This window comes from Ciconia boyciana, chromosome 1 (genome assembly GCF_034638445.1).
Source record: "Ciconia boyciana chromosome 1, ASM3463844v1, whole genome shotgun sequence".
Taxonomy (NCBI): domain Eukaryota; kingdom Metazoa; phylum Chordata; class Aves; order Ciconiiformes; family Ciconiidae; genus Ciconia; species Ciconia boyciana.
Window position 1 is genome coordinate 131,912,660 of NC_132934.1, and position 25,538 is coordinate 131,938,197.

Genomic DNA, 25,538 nt, shown 5'->3' on the forward strand with positions numbered 1-25,538 from the left:
CAATAAGTTCTATATTGCCATTAACCTTTACATGTTTAAGTGATGTTTACAGGATGAATGTAAATCTGAGCACACCTCACTGTTTTGAGTCCATAATCCTGCCTAGTTCTGTGTGCAAATTAGTTGTACAAATAAGGAAATCTGGTATTTTGGAATGACAATATTCTGATTTGTATGCAGCAGTGCAAGAATTGCACCTGGAATTGACGTGCCATCCGTGAACATTTGTTGGGCTCAACTGTATTCCTTGATAACCTAAAAATCAGACTTAACATGCCTCTATTCTGAAGGTATACATACAGATAAATTTTCAGAATAAAACATACTGATTACACATTTGGAAAGCCTGATTTTTGTAAATTAGGTCTATGGAGAACTGTATGAACAGCTCTTGCTAACATAGACAAATGAGGCACACCAGCCTCGTATGGGAGTTTTGCTCTTTGAGTTCCTGTGCGATGCTTAGGCGTAGCCTCTCTTACATTAGATTAGCAATTAGAAAATGGATATAATTTGGTTTTCTGTTTCAGCCAGAATTTCTGCCAACAGTCCTTGTGGATCTTGAATTTAAGGCAACGTGAGAAAGAACGACTGGAAGGGACAAGGCCAGGAGCCGTAACAGGTGACAGAAGTCACCTTTAAATTGCAGACCCAAACTTCCCGTTAAACTAAAGCAGCCGAAAGCCCTTGGCAGCCAAAAGCCCACCAGCTCTCAGGCCTGCTGCTGTTTGCCGTGACTCACCTGCTTTTTAGAGTAAATTGATTTTTATCTCATTGCTGCAACCAGGTGTGACAGAGCAGCCGTAACTATCACCCTTGTCACTCAGTGTGGTGGTTTGCTTCTCCATCAAAGCAGTTGGTCCAAGTGGGCCTATAGGGGTCCCTCTCCCCTTCCCCAAAACACTGGGAAAAGCTGTAAATGGGTGGTCTACCTGGGTGTGGGAAGAGGATGATGGACCACAGTCATCGGAAGATCCTGGGGCAGCGGCTGTGGTTCTGCTGGGGAGCGGGAGGTGGGTCTCTCAGTGATGATGGGGCTTCCTAACTTTGTGGTTGTTAAGGTGTTGGTAAGAAAATTTTTAATAGTCATAATTCTGTTCAATAGTAATATTTGAGGTCTACCTACCAGATCTTGGTAGGTCTAGTTCTTGTCTGAGCAGATAACACTAGTTTTTGGTCAAATCAATTTGAGATTTTTACCTTAGCTATTGCTTTGCCTGCTTGGGCTGGGGTTCTGCTGCTGGATTAGCTAGGAACCCCCCCCAGAAAAGGAATTGGATCTCAATTAACATGGAAATGAATAGACGTGAAGCGAATGCATTTTCCCTGTGCTTGCTGCAGAGCAGCGTGCAGCCTGGGACAAGAGGGGCTACTGGAGAAGCAGCGTGCCCTTCGTCTTTGGGACATTGCCAGCTCTGTGCTGCAGCAGGTCCCCCTGAACTGTTCCACCACTCCTCTCTGATGGGAGTTGGAGAGGATGCACAGCCTGATTATCTGGGTTAGGCTAGGTAAATTGGTTTGTTAGATTGGTGATGGCATGGGACTTCTGTAGCAGTTTGGGAGCACAGGAAGCAAAGAGAGAGACAGCCATTTTATTTTAGGCTTATGCTATACATTGAGATTCATTATACAATTTTTTTCCCTAAATTAATACAAAAATAGTAAAAATAGGTTAAAAAAAGCCCAAACGAAAACCCCTGACATCTTGCAAGCCATTTATTTGACGCACAGGTTAAGACTTCTTGGAGCTTAAATAACCTAGAATTATTTATGCTGACTTTTTTTTCTTTCTTTTCCCAAACTAAAAAAAGGTGATGACTTGCAGAAAGCCAACTACACCAGACTGATTCGTGCCTGAGAAGCGGCTGCCCCAGGCAGCCGCAGGTGATGCTGAGGTGCCCTCTCTCCAGGCAGGAAGCTGCGCCAGGACCACGACGGGGCGAGTGGTGGCACGTTGGGGCACGCCGCTCTGTCCCAATCTATGCGCCATGGGCAGGTATACATCTTCAAATGCCCTCCTGGGATGCCTTCGCCATATTTTTCTCAAAAAACCCCTCCCAAACAACCCCGAAGTTCTCCCTTGCACTTTCCTGGCAGCAGACAGGTTTCACAAGGGCTCCCTGGGGACCCATCCCCGCCACAATTTGGAGTTAAATCTCCCCCCTGTTCTCTAATGAGACTGGGGAGGGGGTGAGGAGGGATAAGGTTTCCCCTGCCCTGGGCTGGGGTCCCTGGGCTGCCCTGCGGCGATGGTGTGGTGCCTGACCGTGGGTGGAGAATGCTGCCTACCTTTGGGGAGGGATAGGGGCTCTCTCCCCTCCACGCCCCCTTCTCATCAGAGCTCTGTGTACCCCAGGAAGGCTTACTTATTTCAAAATATTTAGAAGTAAATAAATGACCAGTAGTTTTAGTGATAAATGTAGGGATAAAATAATGGAAGAAATACTTTGCCCCTACATAGCTAATTGTACAAGTTGATTTGTATGGATCAGGGTCTTAATACCTGTGAAGGCAGGGGAGTAAAAGGCTCTGGGTAATCCTTTCTGACCAGGATCTTCCCAAAAGTGCCTTCCCACAGGGCTCGTGCCTTACCACACGAGCTCCGGGTCAGCAAACCCCAGCAGCTCTGTCGTGACGTGAGGCACAGGAGGAGCTAGCTGAGCGTGCACGGGAGCTCGTGCACACTGTGGGCTACGCACGCCCCTGGGAGCCGCCGGGCCGGGCTGTGGGACGGTGGCATGGGAAGTGTCCCCACCGCAGTGGGGTCTGGCATCCTGCCCCTCCTGCGCTCCCGACCTGCCGTCAGCTCCCAACCACGCCAGAGTCGCTACAGCAACTGGGGGGCCACCGCGAACCTGAGGCTAACTCCTCTTAACTCTGCTTCCCTTCCCGCATCTCCTTGAACACACTATCTGCTTCCAAACTTAACAAATAGGAGAAACACCAGTTTGCTAAGTTTTGAATCAACCAGTTCTTCTCCCATAAAAACCACTTGCAAAAGAGCTGTTTCTGGCTTTCTCACTGTCTGTAAGAGAAGTCACGGTCTTCCTTCTGACTCCCTGAACTCTGCCCAGTCGTGCTGCCACTCTCTTTTGTTTTCTCTTTGAATAAACAAGGTGTGGGTTGAGGTGGGATTTGGTGGCTCACAGGACAGTCAGCCTAGAGAAAAGCATTTAAAAGTACACCTTTCAATTTACAGTACACGTTTCCCCTGAATTCAGCGCTGGCTCAGAAAGCTTCTGAGAGCAGATGCGAATCCCCATGTGGCTCAACGTAACCTCAGGCCACTTTGGTACTGTTTTCCCTCCAGGTTCATGCAGTTGACCATGATAAGTGTGTTTGCTTGTCTTTGGAAAAGAAGCTCTTTTTCTTTGCTGGACGGGTTTTTCTCAGCCCTCACAGCTCTAATTTTAATCTAACTAGAACATTTTCACTTAAACCTTTGGGCAGAAAATTCTGGCTTCATCAATTAATTTTTACGGCGTAGTTATTCCAGCTATACCAACTTTTCTCTCTTCGTTTTTTCCTCCAATTAGAGTACTTGTAAATTGAAAATGAACTTGTGCTGAGACAACATTAGGAATTATGTTACAAGAAAATTGGACTGATCTTGATGGTCATATGCACTTAGGTTGATTCTTTTTCCCCATGCTTACCCCATAGTAAAAATGTACTGTACACCATACCTTAACCGTATGGAAATAGTAATGTTTGTATAAGATATATGTGCTCAGTGAGCCACAGTCCTATATAGTCTTGTTAGCCTTAGTTAAAATTTTTGCTGTTAGATTTTAGTCAGTGCCTGACAGTGTATAATAGTCTGTTATACTCACTGAATTTATACAAAAATTGGGTCATCTATATTGCAAACAAAACCACAGTGATACCTGGGCTAAAAAGCCACTTAAGAGTATGACAAAAAACTGCTCAAGCCTAGGTAGTCTTCCAAAATGGAGGTTCACCAGTAACGGTAAAATCTTATGCACAGTTAGCTACTGGGAGTGCTTTGGACTGAGAACAGAGCACAGCATCTGCACCTATTAATCAATCGGCGCAGTGAGGACCAATTGACTTTGGTGAAGATAATTGCTCCAGAGGAAAAAGTCAAAGAGGAGGAAGGCCAAAGTGGGTTAGCATAGTCTGAAACCTTGAGAACATGCCATTTCTGGTTCATGTTGAGGTATTCAAGCTACCTGTAGAGAAGGAGTATTTGGTGCATCGCTCAGACACATCAGGACTCAGGCAGAAATCTCACGGACCTGGGCTGATTACGCCTTGGACATTTTCACAGCTTTACCTCACCAAGCCTGGAAGTGGGGAGCAGAGTGGTGGCTTGAGGTAAGACATGGTGAAAAATGTACGTAAGTTGGTTTTGGCTCTGTTTTTGGGTTTCCTCTGTTTTGGGGATGCTTCAGAGACTGTCTCCTGCCTGGCCTGTCCTTCCCTGTGCGGAGAGGGGCATGGCTCCTCTTCCCCCTCCCAGTCCTGGGAGGCCAGCAGGAGTTACTAGTTACTGGTGGGGTAACATGGCACTGGGGGAAACCGCTAGGGGAGGAATCTGCCCTTAAAAAGATTTTTAAGAACTGGCTGGACAAAAATCCTTCAGAAATTATTTAAATGTCGTTGGCTCTGCCTTGGGGCAAGGGGGTGGGCTGCATGACTTCTCACCCTGTCTTCTGCGGACACCCAAGCACGTCCTGTGGCACTTTGCCATAGGAGTGCCTCCACATCCTTTTTCTGACAGGTTTGGAGATAGAGGATTAATTTTATCACTGGTTTTATCACCTTCCTTGAAGATCTCTGAAGGCCTCACATGCTGAGATTTAATGAGAGATCTGTGAAACTACAAGCTTGTCTTTGGACATCTCTTTAAAGATGCTCCTACCTATGCATTTCAATTAGAAGTGAAGAGGTTTATGGAAGCCATCTTTGCGTCTGGTGTTTGCAAGTGATAGCATCAGGGATAGCAGAGGTGTAAAATCAGTGTTTGCCATGTATTCCTCTCTGCAGTGTACAAGCAACCTCTTTCACACATCTCCCATTTCCAGGTGTCCCACAAGCCAGTAGATTGCTGCTGCCAAAAGTGGTTTGCAATTCCTCTGTAACTCTCAACTAACTTGCTAACGCCCTCAGAAGTTTAAAAGCCACTGCAGCTGCCTGTTGAACAGCCAGGAGATAGGGTGACTTATTTAAATTACATCATAGAAAATCTAGAGTGAAGTATATTTAAGGAATGCTTTTTGGCTGGAAAACATAGCCCCAAGCCTGAGTCTAAAGAAAACAGGAGAAACGGATCTTTCCCCTAGCCTTACATTCATTTGGCTGTCTTCAAGGTGTCCACCTGACTTCTGCCAAGGCTGAAGTTGTTGTTACAGCTTCCCAGCTGCTACCGCAGCAAATGTTGTTTGTTCAAGCAAAGAGCCTGTGCATTCCTGGACACAGCTTCCATTCCTTCTGGTCAGAGAAGGGACTTATCCAGGGGAAAGTAAACGTTGCCAGCTGCACTGCCGACTTGATTTGCTAGTCGGAATGTAACAATTTGCTTCAGGGCAAAATATCTGGTTATCTTATTTTCTGCTAGGGAGGAAGCTTCAGAAGCACCTCTTTGCTTGAAAATTAATATTCACTAGGCAGCATTTGCGTGTTTTGCACGGGGCATTTGGGGGGGGTCACTGGGGTTGGATGCTAAGGAGAAGGTTCGTGCAATGAAGCTTACCCTGGGATTGTGACCGCAGCTGGACTAATCACCCCAGCCAGCCTCCCGAGGCACAGCGCTCCCCGTGGCCCAAGCCCCATGGCTCCTGCAATATCCCTTCGCCCTCCAGATACTGTGAAGGAGGCAAACACTGTGCCAACTGCTGAAAACTTTTCAAGTACTCTTACTTTCCGGACGAGCTGTAAAAAGGAGTCTGGTTGCCATATATTCACCTTGCACCACAAAGCAACAGTCCATATATTCATGAGAACACCTGACACCAGCCAGCTTCCTGCAACTGGGTTTTCACAAGCAACGTATAGTCGGAATACTCTCAGCAAAACCTACAGAATTGGCTTACGTATCCCCACTGGGGTTCAACCACATGATAAAACCTTACAGTAATGAGCCTGTCGCTCTTAAGGGTGGAGGGGGTGGAGGAGGAAAGAGATGCTGCTTTATCTGTATTACTCCACATCACAGATGCTGACAGAATTATTGATTTAGAACTCACAGCTCCAAAAAGACTCAGTAATGTAATCTTTTTAAGTTTGGTTTTTTTTTTTCTTCCTTCAGATGTGATGTTTTCAATAGGCCCCTTAGATATGGGCTCTTTGGGGATATTATTAAACTTGCTGCTGCTAAACCGCAGTCCCAACCTTCAGTTTGTTCCGCACAACTCTCACGGTCTACTGTCTCTTGGAAGAGCCCATAGCTGCAAGGTCTATTGCTTTACAGGTACTCTAGGAAGATTGAGGGATTAAGTTATACATTACGTAAAACTACCCACTAATCCTCTTAGTGTGCATTACCAGTGAATGGCCTGAAATAGGCTCTCACTAAAAGAGCCCTAACATTCACTTTCTTGATGACATTTTAGTATTTGAGGTTTGTGTCATGGATTTTGGTGCTGAAATATTCAGTACACCATCTTCTGTCTGCTGCTAGATCCACTTGCATGTGTTAGTAGAGTGCTAACAAAATTACAGTTGGTAAAGCAGATTACATGTTTAACTAGTAGCGAGACATGTATAAAATAGAATTCTATATTTTCTAGAGTGACAGAGTCACTGGGATTTCTTTGTTCTTTTTTTTGTTCTTTTTTTGTTTTTATAAGAAAAAGAAACAGCTATAAAACCATGATTAAAAATGTTACAAGGGATGATTTACATTTTAAAATGATATTTTTAGAAAAAAAAAAGTGATTTATAACATAAAAGTGTTTGGAAAGCGTTTGGTTGCTGTGTACTGCCTTCTTTCCCAGTACAGTTTGCTATCATCTGTTATACAGTCTTGCATAAATGTTTAGATTAGGGGAGAAAAGAAAAATTAAATGTGATGGCTAAGACCTATAAGAGCTGACTCACTGACTTGAGTTATTGCTGTGCAGAAAGTTTGTAAAGCCTTTACATCCAGCGAACATTTAGTGCTACTTCAGCCTTGACAGTTGACCTTTCAATCTCGTTGGGTTTAGCCACAATAATTGCAGCATCTGCAGTGCAGGCGATGCAGGCGGCTGCTTAGGAACCCAACTTCTCTCATTAGATCTTACTTCATGCGTCTAAAATTCAACCCCTCTTTGCATCTGTGTGCAAATTCTCTCCTAATACCTGTTATAGGAGCTGAGCAAGGTACCATCCCCCAGCTCTTTTTTTAAAATTTATTTTTAATTTCTCCCATCATTTTGAATATTCCTGGATTTAGATTAGAGGGGGGAGGGAAAACCTCCAAACCCCTTCCTCTCCCCAGATATTTAGTCAGTACTGGTTTCTTTTTTTTTTCTCAGTAAGACCTAGTGTAAAAAAGCAACAAACAAGTTAGACTGTTGTAATTTGGTCAACCACTCGGGTGCTATCCATATCCACCATTTCAACACACTCTATTTCCTCACGGTTTTCAGGATTCTTCTTCTCTTTCCTCTTCTTCTTGGACGGTGGCAGGAAAGTCAGTATCACAGGTAAAATGGCAAAGCAGTGAAAGAAGGTGACTAATGCTATTAAAAACAAGCACCTGAACAGTGTACGGGTCAGATTTGAAGGCACAGCTGCAAGAGGAATCAGACCAACAATATAGCAGAGGTAGCTCTGCAAAATAGCTACCCCATGCACTTCCAGGGCATTTTTCACCCATTTAGTTCTTGTGAACTCTTTGCCCAGGACAAAGGTTGATAACAGTGGAGCACAGTTGTCAATTGTATAATTAATTCCGTAAATTAAGCACAACACAGAAATACAATCTAGTTCCACTTTCCACAAGGTCATAAAACCTATAACTCCAAACTCAACCGAGGCAACAGTTAGAGTGAGCCAGACATTGATCAGAGAGTCTGCCACCAGGAATGCAGAGAAGAAGAGCAGAAATAAAGCACTAATGCAGGAGTTTTGTAAGGGGGCTCCCACTGAAGAGGCATAACGATCCATGTACACAAATGATGGATTGAAAACGATGAATTTCACCTTGGAGGTGAGAGAGAGCTTCCTCAGGGTCTCCAGGAGGTCATAAAGTTCTTCCCTCTTGGTTTCCATTGTCTTGGCCACCAAGAACATCCTGGAGGCCACGACATCGACTTCGTTGTTGTATTTCTTGGAAAAGATGATATCCTCTGAAAAATGGGCAAACTGAGGGGCCTTCAGGAAGGAGTTCCTCAACATATCAGTGAAGTTTTTCTTGGGCAATCCGGTAGATATGTTGAGTTTCCTAAGGTAATTTAAGTAGCTTTCAAACCAAGATATCCTCACAAAGCCCTTGGTATACTCCAGCACGTCCTCCTGGACACTGGTGTTCCAGTACTCGATCGACTCGTAGATGTAGAACCCAATCACCGGGCTGTAGTTACTGAAATACTTCTGCTGGGCAGTCGTATACTCAATGGTCCGTGTCGCGGTCGCTACGATGTTGCTCAGGTCTGACCCTTCGCTGACCTGCAGGTAGCCCATTAAGGCAAAGGAAATATAAACAAGGTAAAAGAGAACTACAAAAGGCTTGACGTAAGTGTTTGTTATCCAGTCACAATAATAGCGTTTAAGGAACCACACCAAAAGATGACTCTCGTAAGTGTTCGTTTCCTCTGAATCCGCTGTGTCCTCGCTGAATTTGGCTGTCAGAAGAAACCTATACCATGCAGGCTTCTCTTGCAATACCTCTGGCTTTGGTACCTTTCTGCAGAAGATACTATGCTGGTAGTTGTTTTCTATGTAGCCAGTAAACACCAGGCTGGAGCCATAAAAGGAGAGTACATAGAGGTAGTTGAAGAAAATTGCAATACAGGAATTGCAGCAGAAAATCCTGGCTGCTTCAATGTTAGTGAAGGGACTGGCACCTATTCCAAAAGTGACCAGGTACATGGCAGTGGTGAGAGAAAACGAGAGCATGGAGTCTGCAAATACGGCTGCAGTCCTCTCTTTAACGTGTTGGTCTTCTCTAGTTTTTCTCCAGGAGGACAACATTTCAAAAGTCCCATACAACCCATGACCTACAATAGAGAACAAAGCGAGTGTTTAAAGTACTCGAATCAACACGCGGAAAATGTAATGTGGACATGCTAAAAGACTCAAAGGAGACACGGCTTGCCGTTATCAGTGCTTGAAGAAAATGTCCTGCAGAAGAGAGAAATTATTATGGTGGTCTAAGCCACAGGAGCGCATTCGCTACCTGCCTAGCAAACCTTACTGCCAGAGCTTGAGGAGAGTTCTGCATCGCTGGTGCAGGGTTGATGGGTTAAAGAAAAAGGATTTTCTTCTGGTTGGCTGTTTCGTTTCATTATTTCAGAGTGCCTGTGATGGAAGATGCTTTGAAATTAGTTTTTCCTGGTGATGGGATCTGACCTGTGGTGAAAACAAAGAAATATGACCTTGAAGTGCCTATGCTGGAAGCAGAGCATTGGTTGGCCACTTTGTAGCATATCTGTAAAGAAATGAAACCTTCATATAAGCTGAACATTGTCAAGCAAATCAGTCACTGATTTCTCCACTTCCTATACAAATTTTCCTTCAGGAAAAAGAAATCCTAGAAACGGAACAAACAAAAAAAAGCACAAATAAATTTTAGAGATGCAGAATGGTAGAACTGATATGGAACTGCTTAAGGCATTGGTCTTCTTAATTTAATATATCTAAGGGCTTGTAAAATCAAATACAACTCTATTTTTCTTGGCAGTTCCTACATTTTGCAATGTATTTAATTAACTCTTAAAATGAATATAGCATTCATGAAAGGAGATAAAGACCTGCAGACCTAAAATCCTGTGTTTAACCCCCAAGTGCAGGTGAATCGGGAAAAGTGCATGGTTTTATCATAATCCCTGGTTGGTCGTCTTCCTCTTACGGTTTCTTTTTTGTGATTGATAACCAAGGCGCATTTGGACGACACAGACCTCTGCTCTCTCATAGTGGACCTGAGCTGGGAACGCAGCCATCAACCAGCTATCAGATGAGAGTGGCTGAGATAAAAGTAGGTTGGTGTTTTACACAGAGATGAACGTAAAAATATAGTCTTTGTATCACACCTAAAATGTAAGACTTTAATATTCCTCATAATAATTCGTATCACGTTCATCTTTACTTAATAGATCCTTTCTGTCTAATCCCACCCTCTTTGCTGCCTTTTGATTACTCCTTCTCCTTATTCTTTTGCTGTTTTCGCTGTCCCCTGTCTACCTCTCTGGTCTGCTCTTGCATTACCTCTAGAAATTCCCAAAAGCCCGTCCACAGTGTTTCGCTCTTACCCATTCCCTGGATAACATTAGGTAAAACGATCAGTACTGAATTAGTTGCTGATGACACTGAAGTGCAATCACTGGATTTTTGAAGCTGATGCTCCAGTCAGGCAGGTCAAGGTAATTTAAAGATCTTTGTTAGAATTTCAGGCTGGCTGCAAAGTATGAAAATTGCTGTATTGGCTCTGTTCTCTCCACCTCTAGATGATTATCACTTTTGCCATAAGGGCTATGAATATCGGTCAAGAAACCCCCCAAACAAATGAGATATTCTGAAGAACCAGAAAACCAGAAAATATGTTATTGTGGTTGGAACTAGATGATCTTTAAGGTCCCTTCCAACCCAAACTATTCTATGATTCTATGATTCTATGACCATATTTATTCTTAAATGCCTCATGTAGGCTAAATATTTAATTAACTTGACAAAAGAACCCTTTTGTGGTCAGAACCTTTTACTGTAGGGGCAGCTGTAGTTGATTCACTCCACCCTTCCTGCAAGGAATAGCATATCTACATTTTAACAGATGGCAGAGCTGATCACTCTGTAATGCTGAAAAGAATAGGTATGGGGTATTTTATAAAGAATTCAAAATACAGAGCTCATAAGATGAGATAGTAGGACAGCTGGTGTATCTCCCTATCACGGTCACCTGGTATTTGGAGTAACAAAGTCCGTGCTCTCGTGTATATCAGATATCTTACCTACATTGTTATTTGGAGTCACAACATGGACCACGATTGCCCAGTTTGTAGCAATATTACGCTCCTGGTTTTGGTATGGCATTTGGCATTCATCTTAATTTTCCAAAACAATGTTTTACAGCTGCTTTCAGAGGCCAGGTCAAGACTGTCAATTTGATAACTAGCACTGTGCCCCCTCTTAAAGCTAATGGGGAATACTGGAACTCCCCAGACGTAAAATCAAGCAAAAGGCACAATCAGTGACTGGCACCCCGTTGCTAATTATGCTTCAAATAGTTATGTTCTAGGCTCAGTAGGGAAAGCTATTAAGCTTGCTTTCAGTGTGTTCTTTGTAAAGACAGACTGACCTTTATTTAAATGTAACTGATCACTTGCCAAAGCAGGGAGTGAGAGGTTTAATCCATTTATGGCTCCCATAAGTCCTGCAGACAGGCTCGTCTGAGAATTTCATATGGCATCATATGCATTAGCTTCGAGTGAGCAAAACAGTATATAATGAGGTCATTGAATATTACAAATTACTTCCATCGTGAGCTTTAGCTATAGCATGTTTTTGTAAAAAACATTTCAGCGTTAATAGGCTCTTGCCTAAAAATACTCAAATAGCTGCATTAATTTGGAAAGCCTTTGACTTTGCAATGAATAAACAAATTTAGAGCTAATTAAATATGATGCTGAGCATGACTTTTTAACAGGTATAAGATTTCAGATAATATCTGATAACATGACTCCTGATACCATATATTTTTTTTAAGTAGGAAACATAAAAACACAATTTGCTCTAACATAATCTTTGAGACTACCCTAAAATGGAATCTGATTTAGAGAGCTGCTCAAGTAAATGCACGAAGAGGTGTCACTGCATGTGCTCCACAAAGCCAACAGAAAAACATTTAGATACTCTTCTATTTTAGGATAGGTTCCTTTTGTTGTTTGCTACACAACCTGCGTGCTAGGAATTGGTATTTTCCTTCAATTGTACAATCTGTGATTCCTCTGTCCATTTGTATACTAGCTATAAAATTCTCATTTATGTTTAGGAAGACAAGCCTAAATGACAAACTTGCACACTTTTTGCATAGGTGGCACTACTGACCTGATCCAGTATCCTCTGAGAAAAAGATTAAGCCCAAACCTGTGCACAAATTAGGCATGGCAGTCTAAAGATTATCCTTATTTAGCTAGAATGGGATTTACCTAACCTAATTTACTCCTCTAAATGCTGACTGCAAGCACAACTTGGGGTGACAATCTCCAACGTTGTCTAACTTGCTGATGCTTATATAAGTCTAACCCACAGAGATTAGGGCAGATAGCTCCATGGAAGTATTTTGTGAGAATTTCTTTCACTATTCCGTCATTTCAGAGTTTCCATTTTTTGCATCCCTAACTGATTTGCACTGATTACCTCTATTTCTCTTGCTGGTGCTATGAGTTCCCTATATAATACTAACGAGAAGAAGGCCAATTTTTCCTTGCAAATAAATTCTGTAATTGATTTAACTGATTTTCCCTTTTTACTAGAGATTTAGCCACAAATCTGTAATGATTTAGAGCAATTTGTTCATTATTCACAATCATTCAATAAATAATAAATATGAACTCAAACAGCTAATGGGCTACGGGAGATCTTTTCCTGTTGACATTTGCTATTATGATTCACTGGTTGTGCCCTACAGTCAGGCTGTACAACCATGAGCTAAGAAGAAGGAGTACATGGAAAGACGGGCTTTTTTTTTAAGGAAAAGAGGTTCTGAATGGGCAAAGGAAAATCTTAGGGGAATAGGAGAAAGGTATTGAAGAAAATGGGGACGAAAATATTTTTTTCCTTATTCTCTTTTTCTGCTGCTTTGCAGTGTAGGAGATACTGCTACCATGTCTTGGATGATGGAGGACAGAAATTCTGGCTTTTGTAGCCAAAGAAAATTAAGAAGATAGTCGCTGTTATTTCTGAGGAGCTTACGTTTTTTACAGGCTGAGGTGGGCTATCTTTAATTTTAGAAGCTAATAACAATACCAGCAATAAAAACAATAAATTATGCCTAGCTTAAATACAGTGCTTTTATGAGTAGCCTGAAAATGCTATAAAAAATTTTGTTTGTCTCCTTCAGGAGCAAGTCTTGCAATTACACATGCTCTGCAAAATCAATGCAGAGCATGCATGAGAGAAAAAAGCACTTGTAGGAAGTTGTGAAAACTAAGGCAAAATTTTCTGTTGCTTAAAATTATTGAATTATTTACCTCATTTTAAACCCTACTTATGTGCAGGAACGTAAACTGTTCTTTTTAGTACCATCTCAAAATCTCAAAAAAGAAATGCATCCTTTCCCCTGCGAAGTGGTTGTTCAAGCAAGAGGCCTTTAGGAACGGGCATCAGCAGCCTAGGCTGCAAGTTGACTCCGCTCCTGCCTGGCAAATGGCAGGACTGAAGCAGAGAGGGGAGAAGGGATTTACAGCAGCCCCAGAGCCTGTGGGAGGGCAGCGAAGTGACCTCCCGGTCACCGGAGCCACAGACCAGCTCTCTATTTGCTTGGCTTAATTGCTTCCCTAAAAAAAAGGCTACTGCCTGCTTTTATTGTTTAAAGATTAAGGGATATGTTCAATTTTGCACTAAAATCATGTGAGGTTTCAATCTTACCACGATAAGATGAGGTTTGGGTATTCAAATAGACTTCTGTAAGAGAAAGTAAGGGCAATGACTGAGAACAAGGTTTTGGTTCCTCTTCTTGCAGTTTTACCCATCTATGAAAGTAGAGAATAACCGTACGCTGTGGCTCTCATTTTTTTGTTCTTACTGTTTTGAAGGTTGTGTGTGTCTGCGTGTGTGTTTGATACTTGAGTGCAATCTCTCTGAACAAAGTCTCACTTACAGGTTGTGAAGTTCCAGCCTTCTGTGTGGAAGGTCACGTTTCAGGGGTAATTAATTTTATTCGTCCCATTTCAATGCAGCGGCACACAAAACGCTAATAGTGATTGATCTGCACCTCAGTGAGGCTGAATGCTGCACCAGGACGTATGTTGCCCATTAACTGCCAGAATTAAGACTAATAAAGCACCAAACTGTCTTCCTAAGGCGGCAGACTCCTCCAGCAGCAAAGCTGGGTTAAGAGGTGTTTCCCCCTTCCCAGGCACTGCTTCCCCTCCCCTGCCAAAGTTTGCTGCTCCCTCATTGCCACTAATTCACCTGTTTCTCGTCAAAATTGGACTAAAGGAATGGTCGGGATTAGGAGCATCAGCAACCTTTTTTTTTGAGGGTTACTTTTTAATCTGAAATCTCTTCCTGACACTGATGGCACAAAAGACTGGCTGAAATTGGGAATGTGTCATGGCAGGAGGTATGGGAGCCTTGTAAACTGGGGAGGCAAAAACCTGAAGTGGAAGCGTGCTCTGACAGAGGTACTGAGGTTAAGTCTGGATTTTGATTTAAAGTTTTTGCTTGGATTGTAATGGCTGCATCCTTGTAACACTATCCGTTCAGCTGGATGAATGCTGTCTCACTTAGGTTGATTTAAGCCTGAAATCATCCCACTGAATAGGAGCACTTGTCTGCAAGAGGAATTTAGTGTGCTGTGAAAAAGTGTGTGAATTTACAGAGGACTAGCTATGTAGCTATGTTGTTTCTTTGTGGAAATCTGTGAAGGACAGCTTGCTTCACATTCAAAGTGGAGTGAAATATCATCTGCAGAGACAAACACTGGATGAATTAACATGAAATAGCTAGGATGCTATAAATTCATATCCCAGCTTGCTGCCAATGCAGGCAAGGTCTCAAGAACTGCACTTGTGCAAAATTAGTACATGGGAGATCAGAATCATATCACAGGAATTGCCCTTTCCAAAACGATACCTGTAATAACATATGATATAATGAAGGTGCAATGAATTTTCCTAGCTGACAGTATTAAAAATAACAACGTACACTGCTCAACTCTGGGATTGCTTTCCACAGTAATGTCAACAAAGAGGCTGAGATAATTTCCCCCTGCTGACTTATTTTTTCCAGCTAGATCAGTGAGCTCATCAGCTCCCATCTTCTGAAAAGCCAAGTGAAACTGCTAATCCGGACTCCCTTTGTCACAGGAGTTGCAATCAACCAGTTGTTGACTAAATATGCGACCTGCCTCATGCGGCCTCTCCCAGCAGGCACAATTTTAACTCGGAACATATAGCAGGTTCAAAGTGCTACTGAATATGCAGGCAGAGCATGAGAATTTGCATCCAGTTGAAGCAAACATCTGGCTTCATATCCTGTTCTCACTAAAATAATAAAATACTACAGCTAACCGAGATCCTTCAGCATGCAGACAGAATTAGCACCAAGCCTAACTTATACGACAGTTTTCACTGAGTTTATAGCAATTTAGTGGCATGGGTTGAGCCGAACAGTTAAATCATCATTAGCATGCTGTTGCAACAAGCTGTGGGTTACTCTAGCCAATGTCCACCTTTGTGGTCCATAAACGGCGCTGCAGGGCTACAGTTTTGCTGCGTGAACGTCAGACCTCAAAAAGGGTGCGTATTGTCGGACGCGCCACTGCGTGCAGGCTTTCCCATCCCAAACATTTCTGCTGAGCAAAGAAAATGCACTGCAAATCCTACTTGCTTTTCCTACACTTGCCCGAGTATTTCTGGGAGCCCACTTCACAGTGTAGAGTAAAATCCTATAGGAGAATAACATCCTATAAGGTACTCATCTGATCAACTGTGTTTCCAGGCAGCAGTGTTCGTCTCAGGAGAACTGTGGCAAGGGGACTGAGGGGTGTAGACAGTTGAGTAGTCTTAAAAGCATCCTCATTTGCAAAGTGCGTGACGCCCCAGCCACCCAAGCACAGCCTGCCTTCATTTCATACCTCCAAGCACAGGTTCAAACGGCAAGTAAGCCTGAACGCTACGTGCAGGCATGGTACCTGGATTAAGAAGAACACATGAAGAGCGATACGGGATGGGATGTACTGGTATAAGCGTAGGCTGTACATATTGCAACGCTTTCTTTACCTCCTGTCACACAGACCTTACATGTCTGTACTGTAACTGAATTACAGGTATGACAACATACCTCAAAAATATGACGACGATGCTGTCAGGTAGGTTCAGTATTTGCAATTATTGTTTTAAAGACTACTAAATTCTACACAGATATCACTAAAGTGTACTATGCCTGCAGATGTTAACATCTGACTTGGGATCTTCCCAAAAGAGAAACATACTGAAATTAGATGTGTCAGTCTGTTAGGCATCTAGGCATGATACCAGCAGATCAATCTCTGCGATTGCTTTACATTTGAATATTAGCCTTCACCCTCAGTTGTCAGGCTGATGTCTCCAACCATGCTTACAACAGCACCGGCCATCCCAGTCAGAAAACCCCAGGCATGCCCATGTATTCCTCAACTTACTACTGGGATCAATACCACAAGCATCTTGGCGCATTCACACCAGATAAAAATCTGCCTCAGTCTCCAGAGAGAGAGTTGTGTTTTGTGCTGTATCTACTTGGCAACAAAATAAGAGAAACCGAAATGTTTCATAATGTGCTCCCAGTATCTGCTGCGTTTCACAGCTGTGGGTGGCTGTGCCCACAGAAGCGCACCGCTGAAGAGACAGTGTCCCTGTACAATGCACTGTATTGGTTGGTGCATGCAGAGAAGAAATCTTCAACTGGTGCTCAGCGCTTCGTGCTATGAGACCACAACGTTATTTTTAGTCGTAGATCCTGCAGAAAGACTCTCTGGGCTGTTAAGCCTGCGCTCAAATTGCTTAATGCACAGGCAGGAAAACAGGGTGCACCTGGAAATCCAGCACAAGGTTTATGCCTCATTTAGTTCTCGTGTAGCCCTGCCAAGCACAGCTTAAAAGGGGGCTAGTTGCTCATAAAACTCATATGGATCTGCTGCACTGGAATAATTTTGACCCCAGTCTTCTGGCAATGAATGTCTGCCATAATATCCTACATTTTCTAAGTTTCTAAACTTAACTTTTGGAAATGCGGCATAGGATTCACTCTCTGTTCTCCTGTGAAACAGTCTGTTTTGGTCTCTCCTGTGAAACAGTCTGTTTTGGTCAGACGCAGCTAGCCCTTTCTGAGTTATACTAAGAAGTACAGATTTGCACAAAGAATGCACTGACAAAAAAGAAATCACCCTCATACTCTTGGTCTCACCCTAAATGGTGGGGACACAGTCAGCGATGCTTGGGGTGCATGATGCATCCCAACTATAAACTCCCCAATACTACCTTTTATGGTGGCAAACAAGCAACAATGAGCCGATGTTTTAGAAAACGGTACAAATCACAAGCTAATTTTAAGAGCGTGATCTACATATTACTATTGAAATGAAAATCATTCTACATATAAATCCCTAGCTCTGTACACACACACATACATGAGACACATGTAGACATTCCTGTCATTTTTCTACCTGTATAAGGGGAAAAGAAACAAAGAGAAGAAGTAGAATTAAACAATTCCTAGTATTCCTACTCCTAGTCTTCACCACAATCCCTAATCAGCAATGACAGTAACATGGTTCGCCACTTTTTATTTTTGGAGTATGTGTATTTTAAAGCTATTCATTATAAAAAAAAATTTCTCACTTAATATTGCATTTTCAAATTATTTTTTTAAACCGTATCAAATTCAATTCAAATTAATAGCCTCTTATTATAATGATTGTATGGGTAATTCAGCATGCATGTGGTTAATCTTGAATAGTCCCATTGATTTCAATAGAGTAAAAATTACTGATTTAGGCTTTGGTAAAATGCTGGGTTTTTTGCTTGGATCACCCTTTTTTAGTACTGAACCAATGTAATATTTGAGATTTTGTTGTTATAGTGATAGTAAGAATGTCAGATAAGCACATTTTAAAAACAGAAATACATGTGAGAGAAAACTTGAGCGGCTCTTTTATTTTGAGAAAGACAGATAAGCAAAGCAAGTTATAGTTCAAACTCTACTTTTATATATAAAGTGAATATTTAATTCCACTTAAGAATCGGTAAAGGCTTGTTTTGGCATTTAAATAGCAGTCTGTCAACTCTGTTTAAACATGTGACTTGCTTTCCTCTGTTTTCATGAAAGACCTGGCAAAAGTTAAAAGTCATATTTCGTACAGTGCAACAGAAGGAGCTGAGCGTTAGTGAAATCTGGTTTTACCTGCTGGAATATTTATGTCTGCACAGCGTGCTCATCTACCGACTACCCAGACCTTGTCCAGATCTGAACCGAAAGCATTTGAGCCACACCTGTGCCGTACGTGCAAGCCTGCGGTTCTGGGGCAAACAGCAGGGGAGCATCTAACTCCCGCTGGCCTTCAAAGGGCCTCCCTGCCCGGGAGTCCCCCGTTCCTCCCAGTAACACCTCTTTAACTTTGCCGTCTTTAACTTGGAAACATGAGAAAAGCCCCCGGGAAGCACAGCGCCCTGCCTAAGCTGTTATTTGAAGAGACAGGGAGAAGGGCTTAGTTTTGCGGCATGGAGGATGACAAGAGGAGGAGGGCACAGGGCTGCGGCTGCCCGCCACCGCTGCTGGCACGGGGTACGGACCCCGGGGTGCGCGGGGGAGCCAGGACCACCCCCTGCACCAGGGGAGCCGCACAGGATGGGAGAGTCTGGTGCCAGGATAGTAAAGGAATGACAGATGTGGCCAGCAAGATGAATTTCCCCCATGATGCATGTACCTCAAGCTTCACTAGCCAAGGAGGTGGTTAGATGTAGAGTTAATATGTTAAGTACCACCGGGCTTGTCTCGCATATGACGTGCTTAGATTCATATCAGCAGACAAAATTGCAAACTGATTTTCCCCACAAAGTGAGTTTTTGACAGATTTTATGCATGCTGTGTAAAAAAACTACTTAAAGTTAAATGAAAGCTACTTGCAATCACCTGCGAAAGGTTAGTGTTTACCATGTTACAGAACAGCCAAGTGATATACAGTACATGACAGCTCCTGAAGACAGAGTAAGACACAGTGAGTATATCTGGGGCAAAATCATGTTTTAAATCTGTTTTAAATTTCTAAGCCCACAAGCCAAAATATCGTTTGCTTCTAGGAGCGTTGTCCTAGTGGAATATGGGCCCGTGGAATATGGATTGGTTTACCAGACTTCAAGTTCCCCTTTTCTGGTGCGAAAGCTGCACCCAAAACATCTCAGGCACACCCTTAAATTCTCCTGTTTAAGCAATGTTTGTCATTACTCTTACTCATATAGATCAGCCATATGTGAAACACAATGTTCAAAAAGTTGCAAAACTTCAGTTGAAGCACATACAACCTATTATTTTTACTGACTAAAGAAAAAAGGAAAAAAAGAAAAAAAATTACAAGTTTGGAACTCAGCTTGGGCTTTCCACCAAACACCTAGACTTAACTTATTCCAATTTAACTTAATCCATCTCTGCCAGTGTCCTCTGCCAGAACGCTGAGGTCTCATGACCTGAAAATGGCAGCCCCCCCCGCCACACGTGCCTCTTGGCTATTGCCTATTTGGGGGATGTCATTGATTAGAAGCCCAAACCATGCACCATCTCTCTAAAAGAAAGACCTAAAGTGAAAAGTCACGTCAGTGCCTGCTGACCTTCCCCAGGTCTTCATTGACCATCCGAGTCTAGTATGCAAAGTATACCACACACGTATATCTATATATTTCCTACATGTATATATAGAGATAGCAAAAGGTTTCTTTTCTCTAACCTCTGAACTTCCAATATATTTTCATATATGAGGAAGCTTCTCTCGAGGGACGTCACTGCTTGAAGAAAATCAAGATGTCAGAGCCAAACTCTCAGTACCTTTGACTGTTTGGAACCTCTCTAACAAAGCCCTCCGTTAAACCATCACACGCACTGACTTCTCTGCAGTTAAAAGAATGCAGACAGTAAAAATATAACATCTTTCTGCTACTCTTTGCATAAATGAATGCTCATTAAATGTACTGCATCACCTGTAACACACTTTTCATATGAAACAAGTGTATATTGGAGCACCACCAGTCAAGAGGAAATGCCTGATCTTACTCCATGATGTACAGCACTTGGTTTCAATAGTAAACTGTTCTCTGGACTGACTTCCTACAGATACAGCTCCTCTTTTCCAAAAAGCATTATATTTACTGAGTCATCAACACTCTTCTGAAGCCAAGAAGCATGTATGCGTGCAAGGATTTCAATGGGGTTTGTGGTGGTGAGGGGGGAACATGGACACATGTTGGCTGTGTCGCCACCACACGTGGCCAGCTGCAAGTGCTACTTGCCACTTTTGCACTGCAGGGAAAAGGGCTGGTATAAGTGTCTAAGGGCTGGTACAAGCGTCTCTGCCACCATTTGTATTTTAAGCCTATTTCCTTCCCATGCATGAGTGGCTTCTTGGTGTTTGGGTTCCTCAAGGGGCTTGGGGCATCATCCTTCAGCAGAACTGGAGAGAGGGAGACCAGGAGGTGGAGGAGGGGGTTAATCACCTCGCCTTTGGGTGGAAAACACTGACTTTGCTGAGAGGACTCTCTGGTGCATTGAGTGAGGAGGGGTGGCCTGGGAGCCTACTTCCGCTCTTCCCCATGAGGAACAGAAATGCCAGGTGATGCTTGAGGGATGGCAGGAGATGCATGGCTGCTTAGAGAGCTCAGGAAGAGATTGAGGGACTGAGGAGAGAAAAAGGAGAGCCAAAAGGAATGATGAGGAAAGTGACATGCCTGGGATTCTGCTCAGGGTACAAAAAACCAGATAATTTTATTTATTTCTTAGAAGAGGAATGAAAGGAACAAAACATAAAATATTTTAGGACTGTAACTGAGCTGCGCAGGGTTGAACTGGGAAAGCAGAGCAGATGGAGTGACAAAAGAACAAGTGTACTTCCAGGGCACTCTTGGAGTCCTTTGGCAGCGTGAAAAAAGCAAAGGATGAATGGTGGAAATCACTGGGAAATCTGAAGCAGCTGAGATACAACTGCAGGGTATGGTGGGGACCTGTTTGGGAACCAAGGAAGTTATTGAAGAATACAGGGAAAAGGGTAGGAGCAATGGGTCCAGCTGTGGCTGAGGAGAGGGGAGGATGGGAGAGAAGAGAAATTAAAAAAAAACAAAAAACAAACAACAAAATGGCAGAGGAGACACACTGGCAGGAGTGGGGAAAACAGGAGAAAAGATGAAGGAAGCTTAAGGAGACCAAAAGATGCTGAGAACTGTGCAGGCATCAGGAAGGAGATGCTGTGGCCTGGAGCAGGGAGATGGGTGAGACCTGCTGGAGGAGGCTGCCGGAGATGGCAAACGAGATGGATGAGATGGGAGAAAGGGGCAGGGGGGCTGCAAGCTGAGGCAGCCAGTGGAGGGAGGACGCGCTTCTTCCCAGCATGAAGAGACGGCAGAGGGGCAGGGAGAGCGAGAAAGCTTAGCTCGGGGAATAAAAACAAGAGAGACTCAGTAGGCTTCACTTTTTTAACTGACAACAGGAAAATCGGTGGAAAAGTACTATACAAAGTCGAACATTTTGTGTGTGTGTGTTACCTTGGTGTGTGGACTGAAGGGCACCGGGGAGACTGCGCAGGGGCTGGTTCTCTCTCTTTGAAACTCTCTGTATGTAACCAATGTTGACACTTCAGTTTTATTGAATGTAGCAAACACTTGGGTGCTTGATAGGGAGGATAATGAATGCTTTTAGGGCGTGCAAGTTTGGCATATGTTGCAATTCCCTACCAGCACGTTCTTCCAGAAAACTGAAGAAGGAGCCGGGCCGGGTGTCTTATTGGCACCGAGGCGCGGCTCCAGCGAGCCACGCGTGCTGGCACGTGCTGGCCCGAGCATCCTCGTCCTCTCGGGGTTTTCGTGCTGGTTGTTAGCTGCCCTGCTTGGTTTAGCTACCTGTTGCCTTCATGTTCCCTAACCTTCAGCAATCCTCTCACTTGCCCTCCTGCGCTTTTCACTCCCATCATCGAACACACTGACCTCCCCTCTTCTTCTGCTTCCTAACGAGCCTTCCTTTCCTTCTGACCTTCTTTCCCATCTCTGACCTCAGATCCCATCTTTGCTGCTCCAACCTTTTGCGTCCATAAAGCCCTGGTACAGATAGCTCAGCTCACTCCTCCACCAGCACAGCTCTCTCCTAGGCAAGCCACATGGAAGGAGTGCGTCCAACAAATTTGTGTTTCTGGGAAGCGATCGGCACTTTTCTGCATCTGTGAGGTGCTCCTACCAGCCCTGGTACCCCCGGGTACCTCCCAAAGCGTTCTGCACCTCTCCTGCTCCTGTGCCCCCTCCTGCCAGCCGCAGCCCTGTGCCGTCTCCTTCTCCCCCTGACTTTCCCCCACCCGTGGCTGAACCTCACGAGGACCCTGCCTGGGTTCTGCCCAACACTTCCACCTGCTGCTTCCCAGCTGTCCCTCCCTGGACCTGCTCTGTTGACCGTTTTCCCCTTCCCTCTTCCCAGAAAGGGTGTACCGACAGGGCGGGACACGATGGGAGGATGGAGGGAGGAGGTAAGAAGAGGTATCTGCATTCGTCCCTGCTTTGCCGAGTTTCACACAAGGCTGGCTATTGTTTCCCTTTACAGCAAGCTGCAAGCTCAAGCTGCTCTCGTAACTGCTAACTGGTTTTCCCCTGCCAGCATCGGAGGCTAAATATAAGCCCGTGGAGCCAGCCCTGCGTCCCTGCCCGTATCTGGCAGCGCCTGGCATTCCACTGCGATTTCACAGAGCCGATGCTTTTCACGAACTTGGCAACTGAAGAGAGCCGCCTCTCCCTGAATAAGCTGTAGGAGTTTCTAGAGGAATAGGAAACAGATTGCTAGTTTTCTCTTCAGTGCAAAGGGCAATACTGCAATTTTCTTTTGAGTCCCCAAGTTAAATGCTGCGCTCCACCTCTGGGAAGTAAAAAAAGTCACGCCAAAAACTTGTTCAGCCAGTGCTGCTTGTTGTCCAATGGTTTGTTTGGTACCACTGTGGTTTTTTTGAGGAAACTGGTATTTTTAAAGGATTGGCAGTTATTAAACAGCATGTAATGTGTAAGGGAAACTTATGATGAATACATTAGCATCTGTGCCAGACTAAACATCTGTAGTTTTTAATGGAGCAGGCAATAGGAAATAAGAATTCTGCTTTTCAGCTGACACTATAAATCAACTATTTTTAAATTCAACCAAATTGAAGAATTTAATTTTTTGGTTCTTAGGGTCAAAAATGAATAGCCTTAGTTCAGCAAAGTATCCTACATGAACAAGGCATGTGAGTAATCTTGTCCTTAAATCACTTGTTTACACACTGATAAATGTGGGTGATAGTTTTTAAAAACCACGGAGATTTTTGTTTATGCTAATTCAAAATATGCCCAGACAAATGGTGGGAGCCTGCCAAGTTTCACAGGTTTCAGTCTTCACTTTCACGTTTGAAGTACCTGTATAAATCCAGAGCTGAAGAAGAAAAGTTCCCAGCTTGGCTTGACAAGGTATCCCTAGAGAAGAGAGCGGCTGCAGCCAGCCTGCCCTCCTCTGCCAGCTTGCCCCCAGCGCAGCCCCTCCGTGGGGTCCGGGGCCAGCCCCAGGCACTGCCTCCTGCCTTGCTCTCAAGCTGGGCCTCCAGTGACCAAAGGGGCCCCCTGCTCTTTTGGTACCCCTGGGGGAAGGAGGTCTCTGGCAACATCTCTCCCGGCTTCAGTTTTTGCCATTCAGTTAGCAACCAGTGAGGGCTAAAAAGAAATGTGCCACAACATAAAAATGGTCACGGTAGTGATGTACTCAGGCTATGTACAGTCATCAATGACTGAGTTATTCTGACTTAATGAGTTACCCTTCGTGAGCTGGGTTACAGTAACCCGCCTTAATTAAAGAGTAAAATAAATTAGAATAAACTACCATGAAGGTGATTAAAAATGAAAGCATGAAGTGTTTAAACCAGTATGTCATATTTAACAGGTGGGGTAGGCAAAAGATGTTCCTGCCTACACTTACACAGTCTGAGCTTAAGAGTGCAACTTGGTAAGCCATGGTAATTTAATAATTTAAAATTGTCGTATTGATGCAAAAGATAAGGATTCAACACCTACAGAGGCTGGTAGCCTTCACTGTAGCTTGTTTGTTCTTGGAAATGGCTAATGCTGAAGGGATGTTACAGAAAACAGGTTGAATGAAATCTAGTATTAAAGAACACATTGAACAAAGTATTTTGCAGACATATTGCCTGAATTATTAGAACGGGCTTGTGACTGGACAAAGTATTTAAACTACTCAGAAAGTAATTCTTGAAAATATGAAAAAGCAGATAATTGCAAAACATTGCTGTCCAACTTTAGTTAATGCATCTTGGAACAGCAGTGATGGTATCAAGATGAACTTAATGAACAGGAGAAATGGTGTGAGATAAACAAGCTATAATTCAGCAAGGACAAGGGTAACCTTCTACGTGTTGTTTGGAATAACTGATTGTGCAAACAGGGTAGAAAGTGACATGAAAGATCTGTGAATTACCATGTGCCACCAACCAAATGCCAACCACTTCATACAGCTGAGAAAAAAATGAATGTCATATGGGGATGTATGAACAGGATTGCCATATGCAAGATGTGTGAAATCATCCTCCTACCATACTTGCTGCTGAAAGCCTCAGCCTGAATCCTGAGCCCAGATTTAGGCACCGCACTCCACAGAAGATGTGGAGTGGCCAAAAGCAAGAAGATTGCTGGAAGTCTGGTAAGCATAGTCTGAGGAAACCTGGGATGAAAGGGAAGAGGACTGGGCAAGTGAGAGTGATCCCAAATATGCAAAGAAAAATAAAAGAAATTGTTTTCCAGATGCAGTGGATAAATAAGGAGGACAGCTGAGTTACAAAAGGGGAATTCAGGTTAGACATGATGCAAATGTGGTAGCAGTAGTGCAGTGAAACACAGGGGAAAGCGGCCCAAGGAAGAGACAAAGTGCAGGGTGAGAAGTATCTGTTAGGAAAGACGTAGTCTTGTCCCATGGCAGAGGGCAGATGACGTCTGGAAAGCGTCCCCCCCCCGTCTCTGTGATGCTGATGAAAAGTTAAAAATCCTCAGCTGCTATAAACCGGGAAAACTCCATTAATGATTTATACTAGTAAAGGGGTCTTGCCTGAAATGTGTCCAGTGTAATCATTTTTTCTATCTAATTTTTGCTTTTAGCCACGAGATTATGAGTAATTGCTACGGGGCTACACTGTTAGCCAGAAATCCTTTAGCTTTCTAAAGGTCAGTTAATCTATGATCTAATCTGATGGTCACTGAAATTAAGTGGAAGTAGTTCAGTGGGCTATAATGGAGGGTGGTTTGTGTCTCTAGCCTTCAGTTACCTTGAGCTAAACCATCCTTTATAAGTAAAACAGCATACAGGCATGAAATAAATTTTGAAACACATGCCGAATCTTTCTGTTGTACTGCAGGAAAAAAAAGGAAACCCTGCCTTTCTAGCTATCTGCTGGTTTAAAA

The 25,538-nt window shown here is 43.5% G+C and overlaps 1 protein-coding gene across 1 annotated transcript in view; it reads right to left on the reverse strand.

Moving 5' to 3' along the window:
- Nucleotides 1–1,568: 1,568 nt before the first annotated feature.
- Nucleotides 1,569–25,538, reverse strand: part of PTCHD1 (patched domain containing 1) — a 40,886-nt gene continuing 16,916 nt past the window's right edge. The window contains exon 3 of the mRNA XM_072848896.1: nucleotides 1,569–9,167. Coding sequence (XP_072704997.1) covers nucleotides 7,513–9,167 — 1,655 coding nt within the window. The 3' untranslated portion in view covers nucleotides 1,569–7,512. The remainder of the gene's footprint in view (nucleotides 9,168–25,538) is intronic.